The 21431-nt window shown below is 42.1% G+C and overlaps 3 protein-coding genes across 5 annotated transcripts in view; 1 reads left to right on the top strand and 2 right to left on the bottom strand.

The window, feature by feature from the left end:
* LOC118214235 (oxysterol-binding protein-related protein 6-like) overlaps positions 1 to 2777 on the bottom strand; it is a 40581-nt gene extending 37804 nt beyond the window's left edge. Inside the window, exon 1 of one of the 3 annotated variants that reach the window (XM_035394013.1) lies at positions 2421 to 2777. The gene's annotated coding sequence lies outside the window, so the exon portion shown is untranslated. The remainder of the gene's footprint in view (positions 1 to 2420) is intronic. The other 2 variants (XM_035394016.1, XM_035394017.1) reach the window with 2 other exon arrangements.
* Positions 2778 to 9158: 6381 nt separating this feature from the next.
* rbm45 (RNA binding motif protein 45) lies at positions 9159 to 16450 on the bottom strand. The gene is made up of 9 exons (XM_035394155.1): positions 15971 to 16450; positions 15031 to 15153; positions 14364 to 14490; positions 13529 to 13648; positions 13250 to 13423; positions 12781 to 12910; positions 12137 to 12233; positions 11603 to 11766; positions 9159 to 11239 (listed from the first exon to the last, which is right to left on the bottom strand). Exons 1-9 carry the CDS (start codon positions 16244 to 16246, stop codon positions 11047 to 11049), a joined length of 1404 nt encoding a protein of 467 aa, XP_035250046.1. The 5' UTR covers positions 16247 to 16450; the 3' UTR covers positions 9159 to 11046.
* A 492-nt stretch (positions 16451 to 16942) lies between these two features.
* LOC118214291 (cytochrome c-like) lies at positions 16943 to 19759 on the top strand. Its single transcript, XM_035394156.1, has 3 exons — positions 16943 to 17098; positions 18519 to 18693; positions 18803 to 19759. The coding sequence occupies exons 2-3, from the start codon at positions 18525 to 18527 to the stop codon at positions 18946 to 18948; spliced, it is 315 nt and encodes a 104-aa protein (XP_035250047.1). The 5' UTR covers positions 16943 to 17098; positions 18519 to 18524; the 3' UTR covers positions 18949 to 19759.
* The last annotated feature ends 1672 nt before the right edge of the window (positions 19760 to 21431 follow it).

Raw genomic sequence — 21431 nt, 5'->3', positions numbered from 1 at the left:
ACACACCACCTTCTCCATGTTCACTGAACACCGCACACAACCTTCTCCATATTCACTGAACACCACACACAACCTTCTCCATCTTCACTGAACACCACACACAACCTTCTCCATATTCACTGAACACCACAGACCACCTTGTCCTAATTCACTGAACACCACACACCACCTTCTCCATATTCACTGAACACCACACACCTGCAGACTGCTGTTCCAGACAGGCTGGTTTCCGCCTCCTGCTGCATTATTAAAGGGAACTTACAGGATGGACACCCCTCCTCAGATCAGTTTACAATGAAAACACACTGGGGCTTTGTGTCCAACTGAAACACTGCTAGGGCTCTCCTGATAGAGCTGAGTACCTAACAATTACAGGGACAGAAATCGTCTATGTGCACAATCTGGTGGCCTAGGCCTAGTCATAAAAACTAGCGTCTCACCTGAGGTTAAATATGGACTATGATTAATCAGAAATGTCAGTTAAAAATGACAGAAATAGGGTTCATCTTTGAAATCAGTGGCAAAGTCGACTAAATTCATTGAGAAGCTATGCTCTTGTTCTCTATGATGGATCAGCCAGCCACATCTTCTGGCATTAATCTTGTAAATAGACCTACTATAAGCTACATCACTATTAGTAGGTGCCACAGACACTACCATTAGTTTTAGCCTCCTTTATAGCTGCAAATTCCCTTCATGTTGATATTATACAAACTTAATCTTCTGTATGAAGCAAAATCTGTGAGAAGAGCTAACATCTGTAATTGAATCATTTCCCCAAACGCAAAGTGAATCATAGAAAAAAACTCTATGAAATTATGCCCCTTCACTGAATTAGTTGAAGGATGCAACATTCAGAAATAACTGCTGGCAATTATAGCTACAGGAGATACTTACAGGAAGTCAACGACTGAACTTCTCAATCTTGACTGTTCTACAATGAAACTCACTTTATTCCCTGTCAATCGTTTATGGAATTCCCTCACTTATTTTGCCTTGTTGAGATTCTACCTGCACATTTAACATTCTTATCCTCCATTCGCATTTCATCTCACCTGCAACCACAATCTGACAGGTTATCCATCATTAACGCACATGGTACGAGCTTTTAGACTGGGCCTGTCACACGCTATTCACCATCCCAAGGCTCGCCAAATAGCACTATGCTGTAGGACTATTGTCCAGCAACAGCCAAAAAAAAAAAATAAATAAATAAAGACTATGAAACATTTCCCCACCTCAAAAATATTTAATATTGGTGGGTTTTATGGTGTTGTTTATTAATTAATAAATGTGTTCACTTATTTATTTATTTACTTGGCTACATTCAGAAAAAATATATCCAAGGTTTTGTTTCTTTTTAAATTCCAATGGATGTCATCTGTCTTGGTGTTAACATTAGCTGATTTGCAATTGAAACGGGAAGAGGAGAAACAAAAAAAACAACTTTTGTTGACTTTAAAAAGAACAAGTTCACGATTAACTGACATTCCGAGAAGAGAAACGTTTATTTTAAAAAATAAACGGATTACGAGTCTGCAGTCTATACTTTCTTGCCCCGTCATAGTTCTGAATTACAAGAAAACTAAGTATGAAAAATATTGTTATAATTTATGTAATTTATTTAATTTTATGTCCACTCATCTTGACTGCATGCTGTTTTAGCAAAAAGAGGGAAATATGCCATACTGCAATGTCATTTTCTGACCTTGGTTTCAAAACGACACATTTAAAATTCCCAGTCATGTATGAAAGGATCTGGCATAGGCTATTAAAAATGGGGGTGACTGGAATGTAAAGGTTTTAGAGATTATACATTTCCAATTTACTGAAGCAAACAATAATTCATTATGACAAAAATGAACGAAAGTAGCAGACTATTATTGTGCCCACTAGGCTACCGCTAGCCGTGCTCATTATGACTGGCTCAGTCAAGACAAGCGTACTGTATGTACTGAAGCTCTTTCAGAAATTATCTGGAGTTCAACCAGTCTAGCACTCGTTAGCGTCTGTTTGTAATTAGATACTCGCGGGATGCCAATGATTTATTTGAATGAATAGTTAGAACCCGTAAGATGCTCTAGCTAGCCAATGTATTTTTAAACTTGCACGCAATTCTCACGAAACACTGAAGCTTGACCTAACACACAGCTCGGTAGCCAGAGCATAACGCTCTTTCCAGCTATGTAAAATTATGTCAACTGTACCGCTATTATTATCTCCATGGTCATCTACCTACATTGCAAATGTTTCGGAATGCTGTTAAGCTTAGGTCAATTATGTGAGACACAAAACATATCAATATAGCTAACATATAGACTATACATATTAATTCCAAAAGCTCCAAATGGTCTAATTGTTCTTCAGAAAGGTAACCTACATAGATGAACACACCGCGCAAATAGATCGTAATTTCTTACCAGAAATGTAGTGTTAAGCATGTCTTCTGGCTGGACACAGGAAGAAATCTGGTGGTCTTTTCACTGTTTCAGTCAGGTCTGAAACGGTTTCCGACAAGAGCTAGCCTACTCGTGAAACAGCTGACCATTAAAACCCCAAAAACCGTTTATGTTTCCGAAGGGATTCTGCAGGTTGACAGGCGCTAAGTACGGAAGACCGGTTAAAGTGCTGTGTTTGCCCGTTCCTTAGATGCAGCTGGACGATCGCTCCTCCTTGCAGCAAGAATGGACCGGAGTAAAGCCGAATGTCCGGAGTGGATCACTGCGCGTGATTGTGGCACGGAAGGAAAATCACTCGGTCGGTCCTTCCTGACTGAGCAGGCAGCAGGTGCGATAAAAAAGAAAGAAAAAAGTATAATAATAATAATAATAATAATAATAATAATTCACAATCAGCCCAGGACAGGAGACTGTCAGTAGTACCAGGCGTATAACAATTAATTATATCGCAACGCAATGGGATGGTAAAAATTGGTTTGACACATTATTTTACTTCATGCACCTAAAGTAATAATGACTGATCGAAGGGCTGCCTTACTTTTAAGTTCTCAAATATCTTATCGACAAAATACACCTGCATAGGAGACCAGCGCCACTCCATAGAACAATATATTTAGGTCTATCTCCAGTGGGTAGGCGCGAGTCAGTTACAGCACGTGGTCACCCAATGAATAAGTATTTCCCATTTCTCTCCATCTATTTTTATCGCATGCAATTTCATTGTCAAGGAAATAACCCGCCCGCTCCATCAGAAAAGCAATTTTGTGCCAAGTGCTCAAGTGTCTGAGTCACAGTGCCTGCCGCACACACAGTCCCCCACCTATAGGCCCAGTCCTTCCTATCCAAAGCGAGAGTTCATAGTAGAACCAGCGTCCTGTATTCAGCTGCATTGTGCTCTCCAATGGGAAACATCTGATGAGAATATTAAACAGGATAAGAATACATATTTCATAAATAACACTGTCAACATATTACTGCATTGCAAAGCAAAGAGTTCATATTAATTACATGCACTTTATGATTAGCTAATGATATATGAATGATTAACAAGTATACACATTATATTAGTGGGCCAATTACAGTAGGCATGTGATTTGGCCAGTATGTATATTGAAATTGAACAGATTATTTTATTTATTCTTATTTAAATCTAATAATTTTGACTTATTTATACTAACTTCTGTAAGTGTGTAAAAGGATTCAACAGAAACACGCAGGTATGTAAAGGGTTTTAACAGGAACACACAGGACTGTAAAGGGTTTTAACAGGAACACACAGGACTGTAAAGGGTTTTAACAGGAACACACAGGACTGTAAAGGGTTTAACAGGAACGCACAGGACTGTAAAGGGTTTTAACAGGAACACACAGGACTGTAAAGGGTTTTAACAGGAACACACAGGACTGTAAAGGGGTTTAACAGGAACACACAGGTCTGTAAAGGGCTTTAACAGGAACACACAGGACTGTAAAGGGTTTTAACAGGAAAACACAGGTCTGTAAAGGGCTTTAACAGTAACAGACAGGTATGTAAAGGGTTTGAACAGTAGCACACAGGTCTGTAAAGGGTTTGAACAGTAACAGACAGATCTGTTAAGGACTTTAAAAGTAACAGATAGGTCTTTAATGGACTTTAACAGTAACACACAGATCCGTAAAGGGTTTGAACAGTAACACACAGGTCTGTAAAGGTCTCTAGCAGTAACACACATGCAGTTTGCACACTATGCCCCCAACTATAAAACCTACTTGTCAGGTCCCCCCCTCCTCTCTTGCTGCACCCCAAAGTCCAAAACAATCATCAAGACCAGACCCATATAATTATACTACAGGTCCTCACTAGCCCTCTGATTTGTCCATCACTGCTGTCCATTTACCTTAATCCTAATGAGGTTAAGGACACAGGTACAGTATGAAGGGAACGGCATCCCTTCCAAAGTACCAGTCCAACACCCACTCTGTTAGAACTATAATCCCAAACAGAACGGACAATTTCCAATGGATTTAATATATGCGGCGTGTGTTAACAGCAAATTACCACACTAAATTATTTTTAAAAAACCATGGATTGTGTCCATGTAGGTTGTGTGTGGCATTACAATACAAACTAGACTCATGCATTCCTACCAATACCTCATAGTGAACCCCCAAAATAGCAGGCATGTGAGGTAAAAAAAAACTCCAATTGGGGAGAAAAACCCTCAAACGGAGGCGAGAAAAAACTCTTTGATGGGAAGAAATCTTAGAAGGAACCTGACTATAGTGGGGGAGCCCATCCTGCACTGCCCGGCCTGCTGTGAAGTAGCAGTAAAATGGATGCAACAGAAATGTAATAAAGGATCAATCACAGCGAATAAAATGGGTTGAGCAGGTTACGGCTGAGGTAATAAATTAACAGCTGAGGTAATAAACTGCAAAGGTAACGTAGAACAGGAGCAGCAGACATAACCCTGCTGGCAGGCAGTCCACTGTGTGTTTGTTAAAGCATGGACCCGGCTCTGTTTTTCTTCTGTGATTTTTTGGTGATACACAACAGAGAGACCAATTTGTCAAACCAGGAGAGCAAAATGAAATATGTTATTAACAGTGGTTATACAGAGCCAGTTTTGCATGTGCGATTTGCAGTTATGACATAGTGCTGTCATTTTCTAAATATTACTACAAAATAAGGTGCTAAAGGTTAGGTTTAACAGCTCTAAATAATAAAAAATTACAACGTACAGAATGTATCAATTAAACTGATTAAAATGTATCGACTCAATACACCACCCAGTGAAAACTTTAAGAACAGGCAGTGGCTAACAGCAATGTTTCAATCACACTGCTTTTACTGACACCTAGTGGTGAGAATTTAGTACTACAATCTTTGAACAATGACTGATAAGTGGTTCCAACTGCTCTATCTATCCCCCCTTCGCGGGTGAAGTCCTCATTTCAATTCTCATTAAGGTGTACTGCCAGATAAACCCTGTGGACATCATAGGTCTAATTTCTGGGAGGAAAAAATGAAACACTGATTAGTAGTAAAAAATGTGGCTTAAATTCACTTATGGTAACATTAATATTTAGAACATCATCACTATCACCTTCTAGGTGGAGGTTTTCAACAGGGAAGAATATATTTACATTCGTTGACACTATGCATATTTAACAGGGAACTCAATTACCCAGTTTTGTTAATCCAATATTGTGGTGAAGTATTCATATTTTAATTTGTTTTAACATAATTTTTTAAATGTTTGCTCTATTTCTACACAAATTCATACATAGGTTAATCTGCTTTTTAATGCTATATAAGCAGGGATTTTCTGATCATAATTTATAATATTATGACTCTTTATATCTGTATAAATCTAATTCCACTTTTTCTTACACACTGTAGCAGATCTGGGTCAAATACGTATTTGTTTTGGATTCAACGTTTTACTGATCTTGTCCGATGTATAGGAACCAATGAAATACTCTCAAAAAGTAGCTAGAGCAGGTGGCAGTGGGTAGCACTCACAAGAAGGTCCTGGATTTGAATCCCTGCCTGGGCCTTTCTGTGAGGAGTTTGCTCGGTTTCCTCTGGGTACTCTGGTTTCCTCTCACAGTCCAAAGACATGCAGGAAGGCTAACTGGAGACTGTAAATTGCCCATAGGCATGCGTGTGTGAGTGAATGGTGTGTGTGCCCTGCGATAGATTGGCAGCCTGTCCAGGGTGTATTCCTGCCTCTTGTCTAATAAATTCTGGGATAGGCTCCAGCACCCCCACGACCCTGACCAGGAATAATACTAGATAATGGATGGATGGATATAGCTATGGCTGATGGATGGATATAACTGGGATGTGTTATAAACTGCATATGTGTGCTTGCTATCTGAACAGCAGTCATGGTGAGAGACTCAAAATTAAAAATTTCGCAGTTCAAAAATTGTGATCAGTGTCTTTTGGTTCCTAATAATTAATTAATAATTAATAAATATACTCAAAGTACATTATATATTCCCAGAATGGCACCTACAGAGTTTACCACTGACCTGTACCCACACACAAACACAAACACAGGTACACACAGCAGTCCTTTTACTTCACATTGCAACACATTCCTTTAGCTTTATCCAGAGAGACTTGCTGTAACCACTGCCTGTGTGAACTCAAGTGGAAATACCATGGGATGCCTTCCCCCCACTCCCTTCCCCTGCATATAGACCTTTCATTCAATTACATTCTGCAAACGAATTAAGATGCTTTTAGAATGAGTTATACTTCCCCCTATGGTTGTAAATACATACTGCACGCATTTGCCAAATGTGGAGAATAGTTGCCAACGTTTTTGTTTTTGTACTGGACACTTTTCCATAGCTGGTTATTTTGAGAGTGATTTGATGAATGACTGTGCTTAACAGTTATGCTATAAGTACTGGCTCGTTTTGGATTTCATTATATTACAGTAATTGTGATGACAAAACTTACAAGTATATTGTAATACCCCTTTTTTGTGTGTGTCTGTGGGGGAGGGGGGTTACAGTCTTGTTTTGTTTGCATCTCCCAATTTTGTAAATTTATGTTGAAAAATATGAAAAATATACAGCTACTTCATAACTGAAACTTTTAATCTTTTTTATAAGAGTGATAGAGAAAAAAGAGAGGAAGAAAGAGTGAGGAACGATAGTGAGAAAGTGAAAGAACGAGAAAGAGACTGAGAGTGATAGAGAAAGAGAAAGAGAAAGAAAGAGAAAGAAAGCGAGAGGCAGCTAGAAAGAGAAACAGAACCTATGAATGAAAGAGAAAGAGAAAAAAGCATAGGACAGAGATGACATTTAAAACACCGCAGTTGTTTTAAACACCATTTTGGCTGACTGGCTGTCCCTGTGTCCCAGTGCCCTCCAGATACTGCATCACTTTTGACTGACGTCCAAAAACAATGTTGACATTCAATCTCTGAGGTGCACTCCACCAGGAATGCAATTTAATCCAAAGCTTGACATTTGACCTCTCTTAATGCCCTCCATTAAGACGGAGTTAATGTATTGAAATGTCTAGCATAACTTTATAAAACATAACTCTGTGATGACATGACTGGTATGTAGCAATCAAGGGCACTCATTTTTACCCGCTTATGCTGCTCATTTTACCTGCTTACGCTGCTCATTTTACACGCTTACGCTGCTCATTTTCACCTGCTTGTGCTGCTCAATTTTATCCGCCTATTCTGCTCATTTTTCCCCGCTTACGCTGCTCATTTTTACCCACTTACGCTGCTCATATTTACCCGCTTACGCTGCTCATTTTACCCACTTACGCTGCTCATTTTTACCCGCTTACGCCGCTCATTTTTCCTGCTTACGCTGCTCATTTTACCCACTTACGCTGCTCATTTTTCCTGCTTACGCCGCTCATTTTTACCCACTTACGCTGCTCATTTTTCCTGCTTACGCTGCTCATTTTTACCCACTTACGCTGCTCATTTTTCCTGCTTACGCTGGTCATTTTTACCCGCTTATGCTGCTCATTTTACCTGCTTACGCTGCTCATTTACACCTGCTTATGCTGCTCATTTTTACCCGCTTACGCTGGCATTTTACCACCCAACAGATTTCTGCAGCTACAGTCCAGAAATGATCCAAATATTTTTGTGACAAACTCAACTAAACATTGCATGTAAGAAAATATTCCAATTCCTCGCACATATATTACATTTTGTATAATCGTGTGTTGAACTGAGATATTTCATCACTAAAACCCAATTTTGTAGACATAATATGCACAAAAGAAGAAAAAAAAATGTACAAAATATTCAGGTAAGAGAAGTCAACACATTTCTTTATTGAAAACATTCGGGTATATACATGTGAAGAACACAAAGTCAGTAAAATTGGATTCGTTTATTCTGGTTCATGTGATTCCCAGGCCACACGTTTCCAATCACATTTGAGCATTAATGTTGCCGGGATACCGGTTCAAACAGCAGAGGGGAAACGGTAAAGATCACGAGCGCTTGTACGTTTAGCGGCACCGTCACGTAAAGGTAGAGCAGTCACTGTCCGTCGCTACGTGCTTGCGTCATCCTTTCTATGTCCAGTCATGCTGAAGGGTCATGTCACTTAATTCTCTGTTGGAACAAAAAGATCAAAGCCGTAAACATGCAAGAAAAGATCCAGCCGCTCTCTTCAGCCGAGTGTTGGGCAGAATCAGATATGTTAGGGCGGCCTGCTGACCTCCGTGACAGCAGCGGCAAGCTAGAGTGTTAGCCTCCCCACTTACAGCCCAAAGGCTGCTTCGTGGCCTCAAGTCACACATTTAGCCCTAACATATGTATGTATGAAGGCCTTTTAACACCATCTCAACGTGTTATACATATGCACCAGACCTGGGTCAAACACGCATTTGTTTTGGATTCAAATACTTTTCTATGCTTTACTGATCTTGTCTGGTGTATTGGAACCAATGACATACTCTCAAAAAGTGCAAACCCCGTCTTCCGGTCATATTGGCAGGCTCAATTACGACAGGCAAGATCAATAGAGCACAGAAAAGTATTTGAATCCAAAACAAATACGTATTTGACCTAGGTCAGATATGCACACCGGGCTTTTATGAATTTGATGTTTCAAAATTAAGTCTTTGAAAGTGATCCAGAGATTTAGGCTGAAATGTAAAAGCAAGTTATTCCACACTCCACAAACAGCGCAATTTGACAAACCATGAAGGCTTCTAGTAGCCAACAAGCACTTCCTTATTCAGTTGTAAAAATAAACGAGACAATGAGAGATTTGACGTTAGCTAGCAAGCTAAATAATTATCTGCCATGTAGAGTGTAGAAAATTAGCAATAAGAAAATTAAATGTTCACAGTTAATAGAATTTCACTTAAGTATTCATGCAAAACCTCTTTCTGTGGCCATAATCCGGATAAATTTGAGTTCTGCCACTGAAACAAGTTGTTTGTTAGATGAATCGTTCATCGATTAGATTTATGATGGGAAAAACCATTTCATAAGCTCTTTGAAGGGGTCAATGATGACATCAGAGGTCACATGGGCAGATACTCCACAATGCCTAAAACGCAATGTTCAGCCTACCAGCTCAGCTTTGACAGAAGGCTCAGAGCACCTGTCTTACCACAGCGCTTCTCACCTCTTTTAGCCCCAGCAGCTCAGCAGAGCCAGCTAGCAAGATACATCGCTGCCCTATTACATTACATTCTTAAGGTCATTTTAATGTCATTTTAATACCATAAATGCATTTAAAAGTGTACTTTCCTATTTACATTTTCTGCTTGTTGAGAATTTGGAACTGAGGGTGCGATTTCATCGACCAAATTGATCATTTCTGAATTACAACCTCCTTTCACAAGGTGTTCTGACTGTAATTCTCAGTGATATACACTGTCCCAGTGTCTTCATCGGCAGATGTGCGTACTCACACAAACATGCAGCTACGACATAAAATACGTCCTCGCTACATATGAATACGACAGCTGAAAATACATTCCTTTTGCATGGCTACCTTTCTAACCCTACAGTACATATACACCTCTGACTGGGGAGAGTAATGTCACCTCCTTATTAATGTTTGAATTAAACCACCATCTAGTGTCTCTACTGGATAAACTCATCTCTGCACAGCAGTCGTATTAATAAATATGATCATAACCTGATGGAATAGAAAAAATATAATCTGTTACTTGTTAGAAAAACACATATTAAACATCTTAAGTGTATCTGAATTATATCAGATGTTATTAAAGATATTTACTTCAGTCAGATAGCATGCAGGACGTTACATACACGTGTGCTGGTTTGACTTAGTCATGTATTGTTTGTGTGCTTGACCTGTAAATAAGTTTAGATACAAACACACACAATATCACATGAGGATTAAGAACACAGAAGTCATACCCTTGCCTTGATACAGGCATTTTCCTCCATTAAGTAATAATAGAATGCAGTGCTGTGACCATACAGTAGACATTTCAAATGCTGAGATAAATTTGCTGTCATTGTGTCTTCAAAATATAATACACTTACGAGGCTGAGTTACTTATTTGGCAGATATGACTAAAATTACACTCCTAAGGGAAATAGACTGTGTCTATGTCTAGTGTTAAGGGCACTTTGTATACTCTACAGCCCACTATGCGCACTCAGTTAAGGGCACTTTGCTTACTCTACAGCCCCCTATTCACACTCAGTTAAGGGCACTTTGCTTACTCTACAGCCCCCTATGCACACTCAGTTAAGGGCACTCTGCGTACTCTACGGCCCCCTATGCACACTTAGTTAAGGGCACTTTGCTCACTGTGCAGCCCCCTATGCACACTCAGTTAAGGGCACTTTGCTTACTCTACAGCCCCCTATGCACACTTAGTTAAGGGCACTTTGCTTACTCTACAGCCCCCTATGCACACTAGTTAAGGGCACTTTGCTTACTCTACAGCCCCCTATGCACACTAGTTAAGGGCACTTGCTTATTCTACAGACTCCTATGTGCACACAGTTAAGGGCACTTTGCTTACTCTACAGCCCCCTATGTGCACTTAGTTAAGGGCACTTGCTTACCCTTCTGTAGGACTTACCGACTGGGGGGGGGGGGGGGGGGGTGTCTAGTAGGTCCTCTGGCGCTTGTGGGACTCCTCTTTGGGGGGGTCGGCCAGCATCACCTTCAGCTTGACGCCGTTGACCACTTTCCCGTGGAGAGCCGCCATGGCGTCGTTGGCGTTCTTCCGCTCCGCGTACTTCATGTAGCCCACGTTGCGCCCGGGCACCAGGTACACCTCCACGAGCGAGCCGAAACGGCTGCGGGGAGAGAGAGAGAGCAGCCACGCCCTTAAACTCCGCTAATGCTAATGCTATTAAAGCACACAGTGAAATACACATCTTCTCCCACATGTACACAAATACCCATAACCTCTGACCCCTGACCCCACAGCAACACCAGCGAACTGTGGCTTTGTCGACAGAACACAGATGCGTTAAAAAGCAAAGAAGAAATACACGAAGGTGACAGAAATAAAACAAGGAAAACAGACAGAAAAATACTCATTAAAAAATGAATAAATGGGCAAAGAACATAGAATGAAGAGCCGATACAGTAATAAGTGCCGTGTCATGAAGGTTTTGCAGTGCGCCCCACGCGCCCCAGACGGAGGCCCGTCTCACCAGAACACGTCCTCCAGCACGTCCACGGGCAGGGGGGCGGGGTTGAACACCACGAACAGCCGCTCCTTCACCCAGCTGTCCGAGGGCGCCAGCTTCTTCAGGGGCGGCAGGACCACGTCCGTCTGGACCCGCGGCATCTGGGGGACGCTGGGCGCCGCAAAGCCCTGTGGGGGGGGGGAGGGGAGGGGGGGGGACGCCCCGCTCACTCAACGCGCTCGACAGCACGCGCTGCGGACCACCTGCCTCATCTACGCAACTGCGCTTCAACTGTCTCTACTGTTAGCACAACGGCTGATCGTGCTAGCAGTAGCTAGCAAGAGAGCATGCGGTACTAGAGTGCGTGCAGTGCAGAGCAGTTTAACGGAAAGCGCATTTTACATTTTTTCTCTGTCGTGCTGATAGTCAGGCTGTAGGCCAAATGACATTGCCCTTCATTATAATCGCACAAGCTAATTCTGGAATCAACAGAATTATATGTATCAACTTCTGGATGAATATGCTGTGTGAAAGGATCAGCACACGGGAGCAGCTTACAGCACTGGTCTTCATCAGCTGGGGGCCAGAGGGACCGTTCCACACCATGGACATCATCTGGGCTGCGACCAGCTGCATGGCCATCTTCCCTACAGGGCTGTGGAGACGACACAGGCTCTAGGTACTGTGTGCTGACTATGAGATACCAGCTCTATGTGAAGTCATTTCACTTTTAATTCATGGAACGTGATTTAGGCAGCCACATCAAGTAACTTTTCTGTATAAATACAAACACATATAAAGATAACATTCGGACTTGTGGGTGATGCTGGCCTCTCCTCAACATGGAACCAACAGAAAATAATTCAACAATCTCCTGTCACGGTCACTCTCCTCACACAGTCAGTCATCAACGTTCATTTCCTCCCCACCATCCGATTCAACTTCACTCACCTTTTGTAACATCGCTAACACTTTGTCATTGTAAATCATTGTGTGACTTTGTACAACTTTATACGACTGGGTTGTAACTAACATTAGCCAATGGAATTTTTTTACCATGAAATGCCTGAAGTGACCAATCAGAATTGAGCATTCAACAAAGCCATGTAATAATAAGCAATAATTGAGGAAATCAGGAAGCGGGGCAAATACTTTTCCACGGCACTGAGCCTGAACCATCCCCCGCAGCCACCGAGACTTACCTGGACCGATCCTCCCCGTCATCTATGTAAGCCACAACAAGCCGGTTCCCAGGGGGATACTCAAAGCCGTTCAGCTTCTCTTTAGCGTACACAGCCGAGCCCAGGTTGTTGTAGCGAATCATAGCCTGACCTGCGAAACACGAGGCACCACAGATACACGTAAACATTAAACTGAAACGCAGAGCATGTGTCCTGTGCCCAACGCATACAGGTCTGGTCAACATTACATTACAACAGACATTTAGCAGACGCTCTTATCCAGAGTGACATACACAACTTTTTAGGTAGCATGGCATCCATTTAAACAGCTGGATGTATACTGAAGCAATGCAGGTTAAGTACCTTGCTCAAGGATACAACAGCAGTGTCCTACCCGGGAATCAAACCCGTGACCTTTAGGTTACAAGACCAGTTCCTTACCCATTATGCTACGCTGCCGGCCTTAAAGCGTTGAATGTTAAAGCGGTACCTTTGTTAAATCCGTACGGGTCTCTCTGCATCTCGCAGTAGTCCATCCCCGGGATGAGGTCGAAGAGGCCGTAGACCTGCTCCTGGGTGATGCTCGCTCTGGACGACACCATCAGGCACCTGGTGATGATGTCGGAGCCCCGGCCGTCCCCCATGGCGTAGTTGCTGGCGTCGGCTGCAAAGAGAGGAGGAGCGGAATCGGGTGTGAATCCGATCAGAGGAGGCCGGCGCGGCGAGGGCGGCGAAGCCGGGTCTTCGCCCCGGGGCTACGGAGACGCACCGAAGGGGTAGCCGCTCATCCCCGGGTCGCCCGTCGCGTGGTCCGCCCGCGCGTTGCTGAAGTAGTCGTTGTCGGCGCCAGAGTTTTTGGTCCTGGGCTCGGCGAGAATGGCCCGGAATGCTGGGGACAGAACAGGGGGCACGTGAGTTTGAAACTGGGCGGTGCAGCAGGTTAGGATGGTGGGTCAGGGCACCAGGTAAGTGGCCCGTGTGACACGGAGATAAAAAACTGGGCAATGGCATCCGCAATGAGATTTGTGTAAAATGTGCTTTCTGTGGTAATTAAATTAGTAAATCTATTACAGGAATCGGTAGCCACTTAAACTCAAACTTATGGGTATCAGCCAATGAGCTAACATTATGGCTGATATGGTGATGCAACATTCATGCCTCATCGATGCTGTAAATTAAGTGAAAATGTCAAGCTCAAAAAGTAGCCCAATCATACTCAACTGAACCTCTTCTAGTACTTTTTAATTATCACTTTTTTTACCAGTCAAAGTCACAAGCAAAGCTATACTAAGACTCAAGGCTTAATAATAAAGTTTAAATATTTTGTTATATAAAATTTTATTTTTCCTTCATAGCTTGACTTCAGTGCTCATCTCTTCCATGCATGTTGGGATTGTAGTTTGCATTTGCGCTACAGTGTAAAACAGGGAGGCATCAGCATCAGCCAATAAGGACAGACAAATATCAGTTTCTGATATCCACTGCAGAATTTCTCTATTGTGCATTCCTAATAAACAACATAAGTGCTGTACTGTCAGGGTATAGTGAAGCAGAATTATTACTTATAAATCACACAAAAAGGGTTAATAATTATTACTACTTACTTTTGTCACAGTTCTCTATGGCGGTAGCTGCTTGTGATGGTTTGTGGTACCTGACATACCCCAGGCCTTTACTTTCGCCGGTAGTTTTGTTCTTAATGATAATGCAGTATTCTATGTCACCGTACTCCTGCAGAAACATAACGACCGGAAATAAGTGAGTTATTTATATTTTTTTGCATACTGTAACAGTCCTCTTGAGCAGATGCCAACAGTCAATTACACCTTGACAATAATATCTAAAATGGCTCACTTGGCATGCCTGTCGCAGATTCGTTTGTGAACTGCAGAAATACATTAAATCAACTGACTGACTCCTGACCGTTATTATCTCTGCTACATAACTGAGGATCACAGACGTACAGCACAAGGGACGTCACTCATACCTTAATCGCCATTACTGTTATATTCAAGCACAGAACACAAATGCACAGGCTAGGAATATCAAAATCGTGAATGTAACGGTCGGGCAAATTAAGTCAGAAACAGAGTAACAACAAGCTCATTAATACAGGTTACATTGGCTGCTGGCAGTTTTTCAATTACATGCAATCATCTTCAGCTGATTATGGTACCTGTAGCAGTACTGTTTTAGCTAAATTTTGCTGCCTTTGCTAACACGGCAAAGGTCTGCCAAAGCCCAACTCTCCGTTTGTGGCCGGTACTCTACCTTGAACGTTTCTTTCAAATCATCTTCTGTAAAGGTTTTGGGAATCATGACAAATATTCGGGTCAGCTCCTCATCTTCCACGTCCCTGTGGCTACCGGAGGACCGCGACTGCGCCATGAACACCTAGAAATGACAACAGGACCACGGGCTCAGGAACTGGAGAATCTCCAACCATAATTAGTCTCCGAACGTCTGCTGAAACATTTAACAGTCTTCTTAAGGACATATTATGGCAGACATAGCTGTGCATGCAATGAGGAAAAAAATGTCAAATTCCAGGATTTTAGTCTCTTGATCTCTTGGTTGAACTATAACTTATTTTTTAATATGCCATTATGCGGGCAAGTTACACTCATTAGGGAAGACGTGACATTTTATGATTAGAAATTGACAAGTGAAACGGTGGGGTTTTAATTTCTGAAAGGTTATCTGGTGACTGAAACTAACTGAAACTGGTGACAAGAAATAGACCAAAAACCAGCACACGCGAGGGGCTTCTTATGAAGATTTGAACCACCCCCACCCCTGATTGAGGACGGCAACGACAACCATATACAAGGTTCAAATAAAGACAGTCCAATTTTTTGTAGTTAGCTGCAGCGAACCAGAGATCAGTAAACCAGATAAACTCAACTCTTAATGGGCTCTCCAAAACAATTAGACCTACGTTAGCTAAGATAGTAGATAGTAGTAAGATAGGCTCACTCAATACAAAATTAAAATGGTTAGCTGGCTAACATTAATGAGTGGCTAGCACTTAAAGGTTAAAATTAGCTAGGCAATACTACCTCAGTTTCTTTAAAAATAAAATAAAATAAAATAAAATCAAATAAAATAAAATAAAAACAATGGGAAACAAAGGTAGGCTAGTGACCATTCGAACAGATGAGCACATAAATAAAGATGCAGCTAGCTTGCTAAGCTAACGAACGTTACCCACCTTGATGGGTTTGGTTCCCTCTGCAAGGCATTTTCCGTGCATTTCTTCCATGGCTGTGCATGCTTGTGAGGATTTGGCAAACTTAACAAACGAAACTCCTTTCGACTCTTTTGTCTGCTTGTCTTTTACCATCCAGATGTCCTGGATTTCGCCGAAAACTGAAAAATGTTCCCGGATAACATCCTCGGTTATGGATTTGCTTATCACCAGAAACAAGCGGCTATTTGGGGGGTCATCGAGACTATCAGTGGACGGCCTAAATGAGCAGTCCTCCATGGTGTGCGTTCAGAAAAAGCTGTATGCTTTTCTACAGCTAACGAGTCTAGCAATATGCTCACTATTTACCGCAGCGATGTAGATAAGGATAGAGATCAGTTAGCTACTAAGCTAAGGTAGCTCTTTCGCTTCTCTTCTCTTGCGTCACTGACCCTGACTGCGTTGCTCTATGGTTTCCCATGTCCTACACCACCTGTCCCGTCTTTTCAACAGCGCCATCTAACGACACAAAGCCAACCGCCTGTAGCGTTACCTGCAGATCAGTAGACGTTTCCAGAACATTTAGCGCCACTCACAGAATTGCACACCCAGTGGCATCACGTGAAGAAAATCTTGATCTGCTTCATATATGTAGCCAACATGCTGAGTTACATCGGCAATACTTGGAAAGGTAATAACTGCGACCACAAACTGATAATGAGACGAATCACAATAACATGGAATTTCGTAAATAATTTATTATATGTTAGATAACCCCTGCTTTTATTATATTGGAGAACCCTCTGTTTTCAAACGTGAATTATGATCATTTGTTCTGGCTATTGTCGAAAGAAACGAATAGTATAGGTTTGTTTAAGTACCACTAGTCAATCTCCTACTGGGTAGAGCTTATCCTATATATGGCATTAATCGTTGCACAAGCAGTACTATCGTCATAGCGATGACGATAATAGAGCGAACACGTGATAAGGTACCGCCCGCTTGACGTAATTTACCGGCGCCGGTGTCTGAGCTGCGGCAAGCGTGTGACCTTCTTATTCAATTCTACTCTACAGCGGGTTACAGTCGTGCTGTTTTCAGCTGAGCCACACAATACAAGCAATTCAATAAGACAAGAAATCTGTTTCAAAGGTAAGTCGACATGTGTTGTTCTCTTGTAACGCCTTAACGTTGTGGGTAACAATTAATTTTGTTAAACACAATTTACACCGCGGCGCATATGCGGCGGCCTGTTCTTGTGTGGAGCCCGGGACAAAGTTGGTAAACCGTAGTTTAGCGTGTAGTTAAGTGTCTGGTTATGTTGGGGTTAGTGGACTATGATGAAAATGTATGAAAGTTGTTTCTCTGGCAGTAATTACGGAGCTAACACATATTTATGTAGTAAGCTAAAGTTCGATATCTGGGCAAAACTTGAGCTGGGCTAATCGTACCCGCTCCGTGCATCTTCGTGGCTAATTTACCTCCGGAGCTACGGCCGCCGGTAACTCACGATCGGCAGTGTGGTCAGTTGATTTGACCGACATATGCTAGTAAGAAGTCACATTTCGGTTAAGCTGGATGGCTCTTTGATGTTAAAGATAATTGAGTTATAAAGTTGTATTGGGATATCATAAAGATGGCGATTACTCAACAGCTGACTAAGACGCTGTGTCGGCATCTTGCCGGTGGACAAACGTGTGTTCATTTAACTTCACAACTCAAGTATCGTCAGGTTACCACTAGACGGACGCTTTTTCGCTATTTTCGTATAATGTGTGCCTGCTTTGTTCCATATCCCTTAACCCGGTAAATAAACAGCTTGAAACAAAGCACCACTAGTCATAAACACATACATATATGAATTGTAAGGTCAGGTAACCTTAATTTCTTCCTAGTGGTAAAACTACAAGACCTTCGTCGGTTAGCCTAGCCGCATGGCTAACCTACCCATGAACGAAAGCCTGCGAGAGTAGCCTGTTACTGTCGTGATATTGTTGCCCAGTGCCGAATTAGCCCATTTTATGCAATTGGACAGTGATGTTTATTAACGACTAAGTAATATAACCTATAGGCCTATGTTTGGGTCGACATGAAATTTCACACAGAGGTAGTTTAATTACCCTAAATACGGTACTACTACTTTTTTAGCCCACGTCCTTTCGGAATTTTATATGAAAAGGACGGGACATACGCCGCAAGAGTGCGTGTCCGGTTTTGGGCAAGTGTCCGAATATAAGGTGACGATATCGTAATAAGACATGTTTCCTAAACTCCTATTCAAGATTGACTAACGTTACATTCCCTTGTATTGTTCAGCTATTTGTATGGACGAGTTGCGTTCGTTCAAATATAGCTAGAGGGTTACCTGGCCATAACTGCATGGTTACTATTTGTGCTTTATAACAGCTCGTAAGCTGTCTATCATTCGTTTTTACATATGTTGGCTTTGTTATGTATTGGTGTGAACACTGAAAGCACCCTCAGCATGTCTGTTAATCATATTACAACATATTTATTCACGCTAGCGTATTTAATATGTATTCGTGTTATCCATCCTGTTTCATATTTACAGAGAGACATGGGTGACGCCGCAAAGGGAAAGAAAGTGTTCGTCCAGAAGTGCGCGCAGTGTCACACGGTGGAAAAAGATGGAAAGCACAAGGTCGGCCCAAACCTCTGGGGCCTGTTCGGGCGCAAGACGGGCCAGGCCGTGGGCTATTCATACACGGAGGCCAACAAGAGCAAAGGTAATTGAGTTCGCAGGCCCAACCCCCATTAGCTTCGCGAATGATTTTAATGCCTGTCTTCTCCGTCATTCTGGATTTTTATTTAGCCACGCCTTGACTTGTCTTTCAGGCATCACCTGGTCAGATGACACACTAAACAAGTATCTGGAAAACCCCAAGAAGTACATTCCAGGGACAAAGATGATCTTCGCCGGCATCAAGAAGAAGGGAGAACGAGCTGATCTAGTTGCCTATTTGAAGTCCGCCACCTCTTAGGAGATGCCTTGGTCTTAATTTATCTGTACACTTGATGTTTACTTAATCTTTCAGCAAGACACGTCCAACAGTTTTTTTTTTTTTGTTTTTGTTTAAATCTTTCAGGAAAGACCAGGTCCAGCCATTCTTGCTGTTTTTAAATAGGACCCATTTGCCTTAAGCCTGTTGCCAGGAATTCAAGTGGAAAAACTTTGTGCCATCATTTCAATTTATGGTGTTAACTTCTTGCAGTCGCTGGCTAGAAACCAGTGTGCAGCTTTGAACGGTCGTCAAAGTGGTTTTTACAGGTCCAGCGATGTCTCCTGTTTTGATGGAGAAAACGTATCTCCTGGTTTCACAGGTGCTATATACAACTTAAATTATTCACTGTGCAAGCGCCTGTGTTTCTACGGGGCACAGGGTGATTGACAGTAGCTGTAAATACACAAGCTGTGATGTATCTGAAGGAATGTCACTAGAGAGTGAGAATTTTGTAAGTTTATTTTCTTTTGTTCGGTGATTGCGAATGCGTTTGGTCTGTGGTTGCACGTTACCGTCTTACTGGAATGGCAGCCTGGGTTGGCAAGAAAACGCCATTTTTTTAGTGAAACCGTTGGATTACATGTCAGAATTCAACTGGACTGTTATTTAACATGTACTGGAGCTTTTCACTTGAAGTTTCTTTTTAACTGATCCATAGTCTTAAGGTCCAACTTGATCTTGGCCTTTGATGGCTGACAACAATACCCTTCTGGACATGATTTGCTGATATACTTGCATGAAAAATACCTCTGTATTTACTGCCATGCATTAAATTACTGATTTGAAATCATGTGTGTGGCTTGTTGATTTTACTGGGAATAAAACATGATTTATCTACTCACAAACGTACAGCAAAATACTGGTACTGTAGGGGCCAAAATGGAGGTGACCTTAGCTGGACTGGTTAATGGAACTCAATCTGAATGGTAAATGCTGATTCTACATCCGATCTATATATTGCCAGATAATCAGCATTGTTAGTGGCAATGTTTAGGGCCTGAAATCGGATGCAAAGTCTTAATTAAAACTGATTACCAGTCAGGCAACTGGCACTAGCATGAGGTCAGGGGGGGAATACTGAAAGTTGAGGGGTTATAGGAAATGGGCATTTTCTGAGAACCGAAATGGCTGAAGTACTTCAGTCTCATTTAAACTGCTTTGTTTACTGTAAATATGCGGCTTTCTGCTGCTGGAATTGGAATACTGGTTTTGTGCAATTTGAAGAAAGGGCTGGAAAAAGATGAGGTCTGTAACTAATTTAAGCGCTTTTCTTGTGACGTGATTTTCAATGAAACCGAAACAAATCAAGTGCATAGTAAAAAAATGGATTGAGGAAAAACTGGTGGTAACCCACAGTAAAAAGTGATAAATGACAGCACAATTACAATACAGAACTTGGACAGCTAAAAGCAGGTTTAAAATAATACCCCTTTAAAATGTTTACAAAGCAGACGCTCATTCAGGGAGATGCTCCTAAGAGCCTTGACTGAGAACGCATGGTGGAAAAGGGCTTTGTTATTGGAGAGTCATTTGTAAATTAAATTATCTGGTTAAAAAAAAAACCACACACACACATCCTGCCTCTCTCCTTTACATTACCCTTCCTTCAGAAGCAAAATGTGGTGAAGCACTGGCATGAAATTAGAGAGAGCGGTCTGCAGTCTACTGGATAGCTGGCTGTCTCCCTCTACTGAGGCAACTGCCAGTCCAGCCGCACAAACCCACACCAGAGGCTGGAGACGTTGTCCTCCCTGCTCGAATGAATGAATGAATGAATCATTGCATATAGCTCTTTTCTGAATGCTCAACGTGCTTTACAGTGGTGAGTGGGAACTCGCCTCACCCACCAACCATGTGTAGCACCCAACAGGGTGATGGCACGGCAGCCAATTTGCGCCAGAACGCTCACCACACATTAGCTAAGGAGGAGAGGGAGATAACTTTTTTTTTAGCCAATTAAGTCAGGGGAAGATTAGGTGGCATGTTTGAGGGAGCCAGTTTGGGAGTTTAGCCAGGACTCCGGGGAACCCTCTACTCTGAGAACTGTCGTGGGGTCTTTAATGAGTTGGCTTAACGTCTCGTCCAAAAGACGGATGAGACGTCATCAGCACAGCTCCCCTGTCTGTAATCACGGCAGCATCTCAGGGTTCACAAGCTGCTTTGAGCTGTGGGCTAACTGGGCAGTGTCCATGAGTCCCGTGGCTACTCTACTGTGGTGATGGCAACGGTTCTGCCCTGGCTGGTCCGCTGATTCTTTGGACAGATTACCAAAGATTACCAGAGCTCAAATACTGTATATAAGACAATACTGTATATAAGTTTACAAACTGGAGATACAGGCAATGAGATTTTACAGGTCTTTGGCATCTAAATTGTATGGACGCTGCTTTTGAAAAAGAAAATTGTTTGTACAATTAATTTACAATCATGAGATGCGGGCACAGAGACCTCATGTATTACCG

The sequence above is a fragment of the Anguilla anguilla genome, chromosome 15 (genome assembly GCF_013347855.1).
Source record: "Anguilla anguilla isolate fAngAng1 chromosome 15, fAngAng1.pri, whole genome shotgun sequence".
Taxonomy (NCBI): Eukaryota; Metazoa; Chordata; class Actinopteri; order Anguilliformes; family Anguillidae; genus Anguilla; species Anguilla anguilla.
This window is presented reverse-complemented; position numbering and strand designations above follow the sequence as displayed.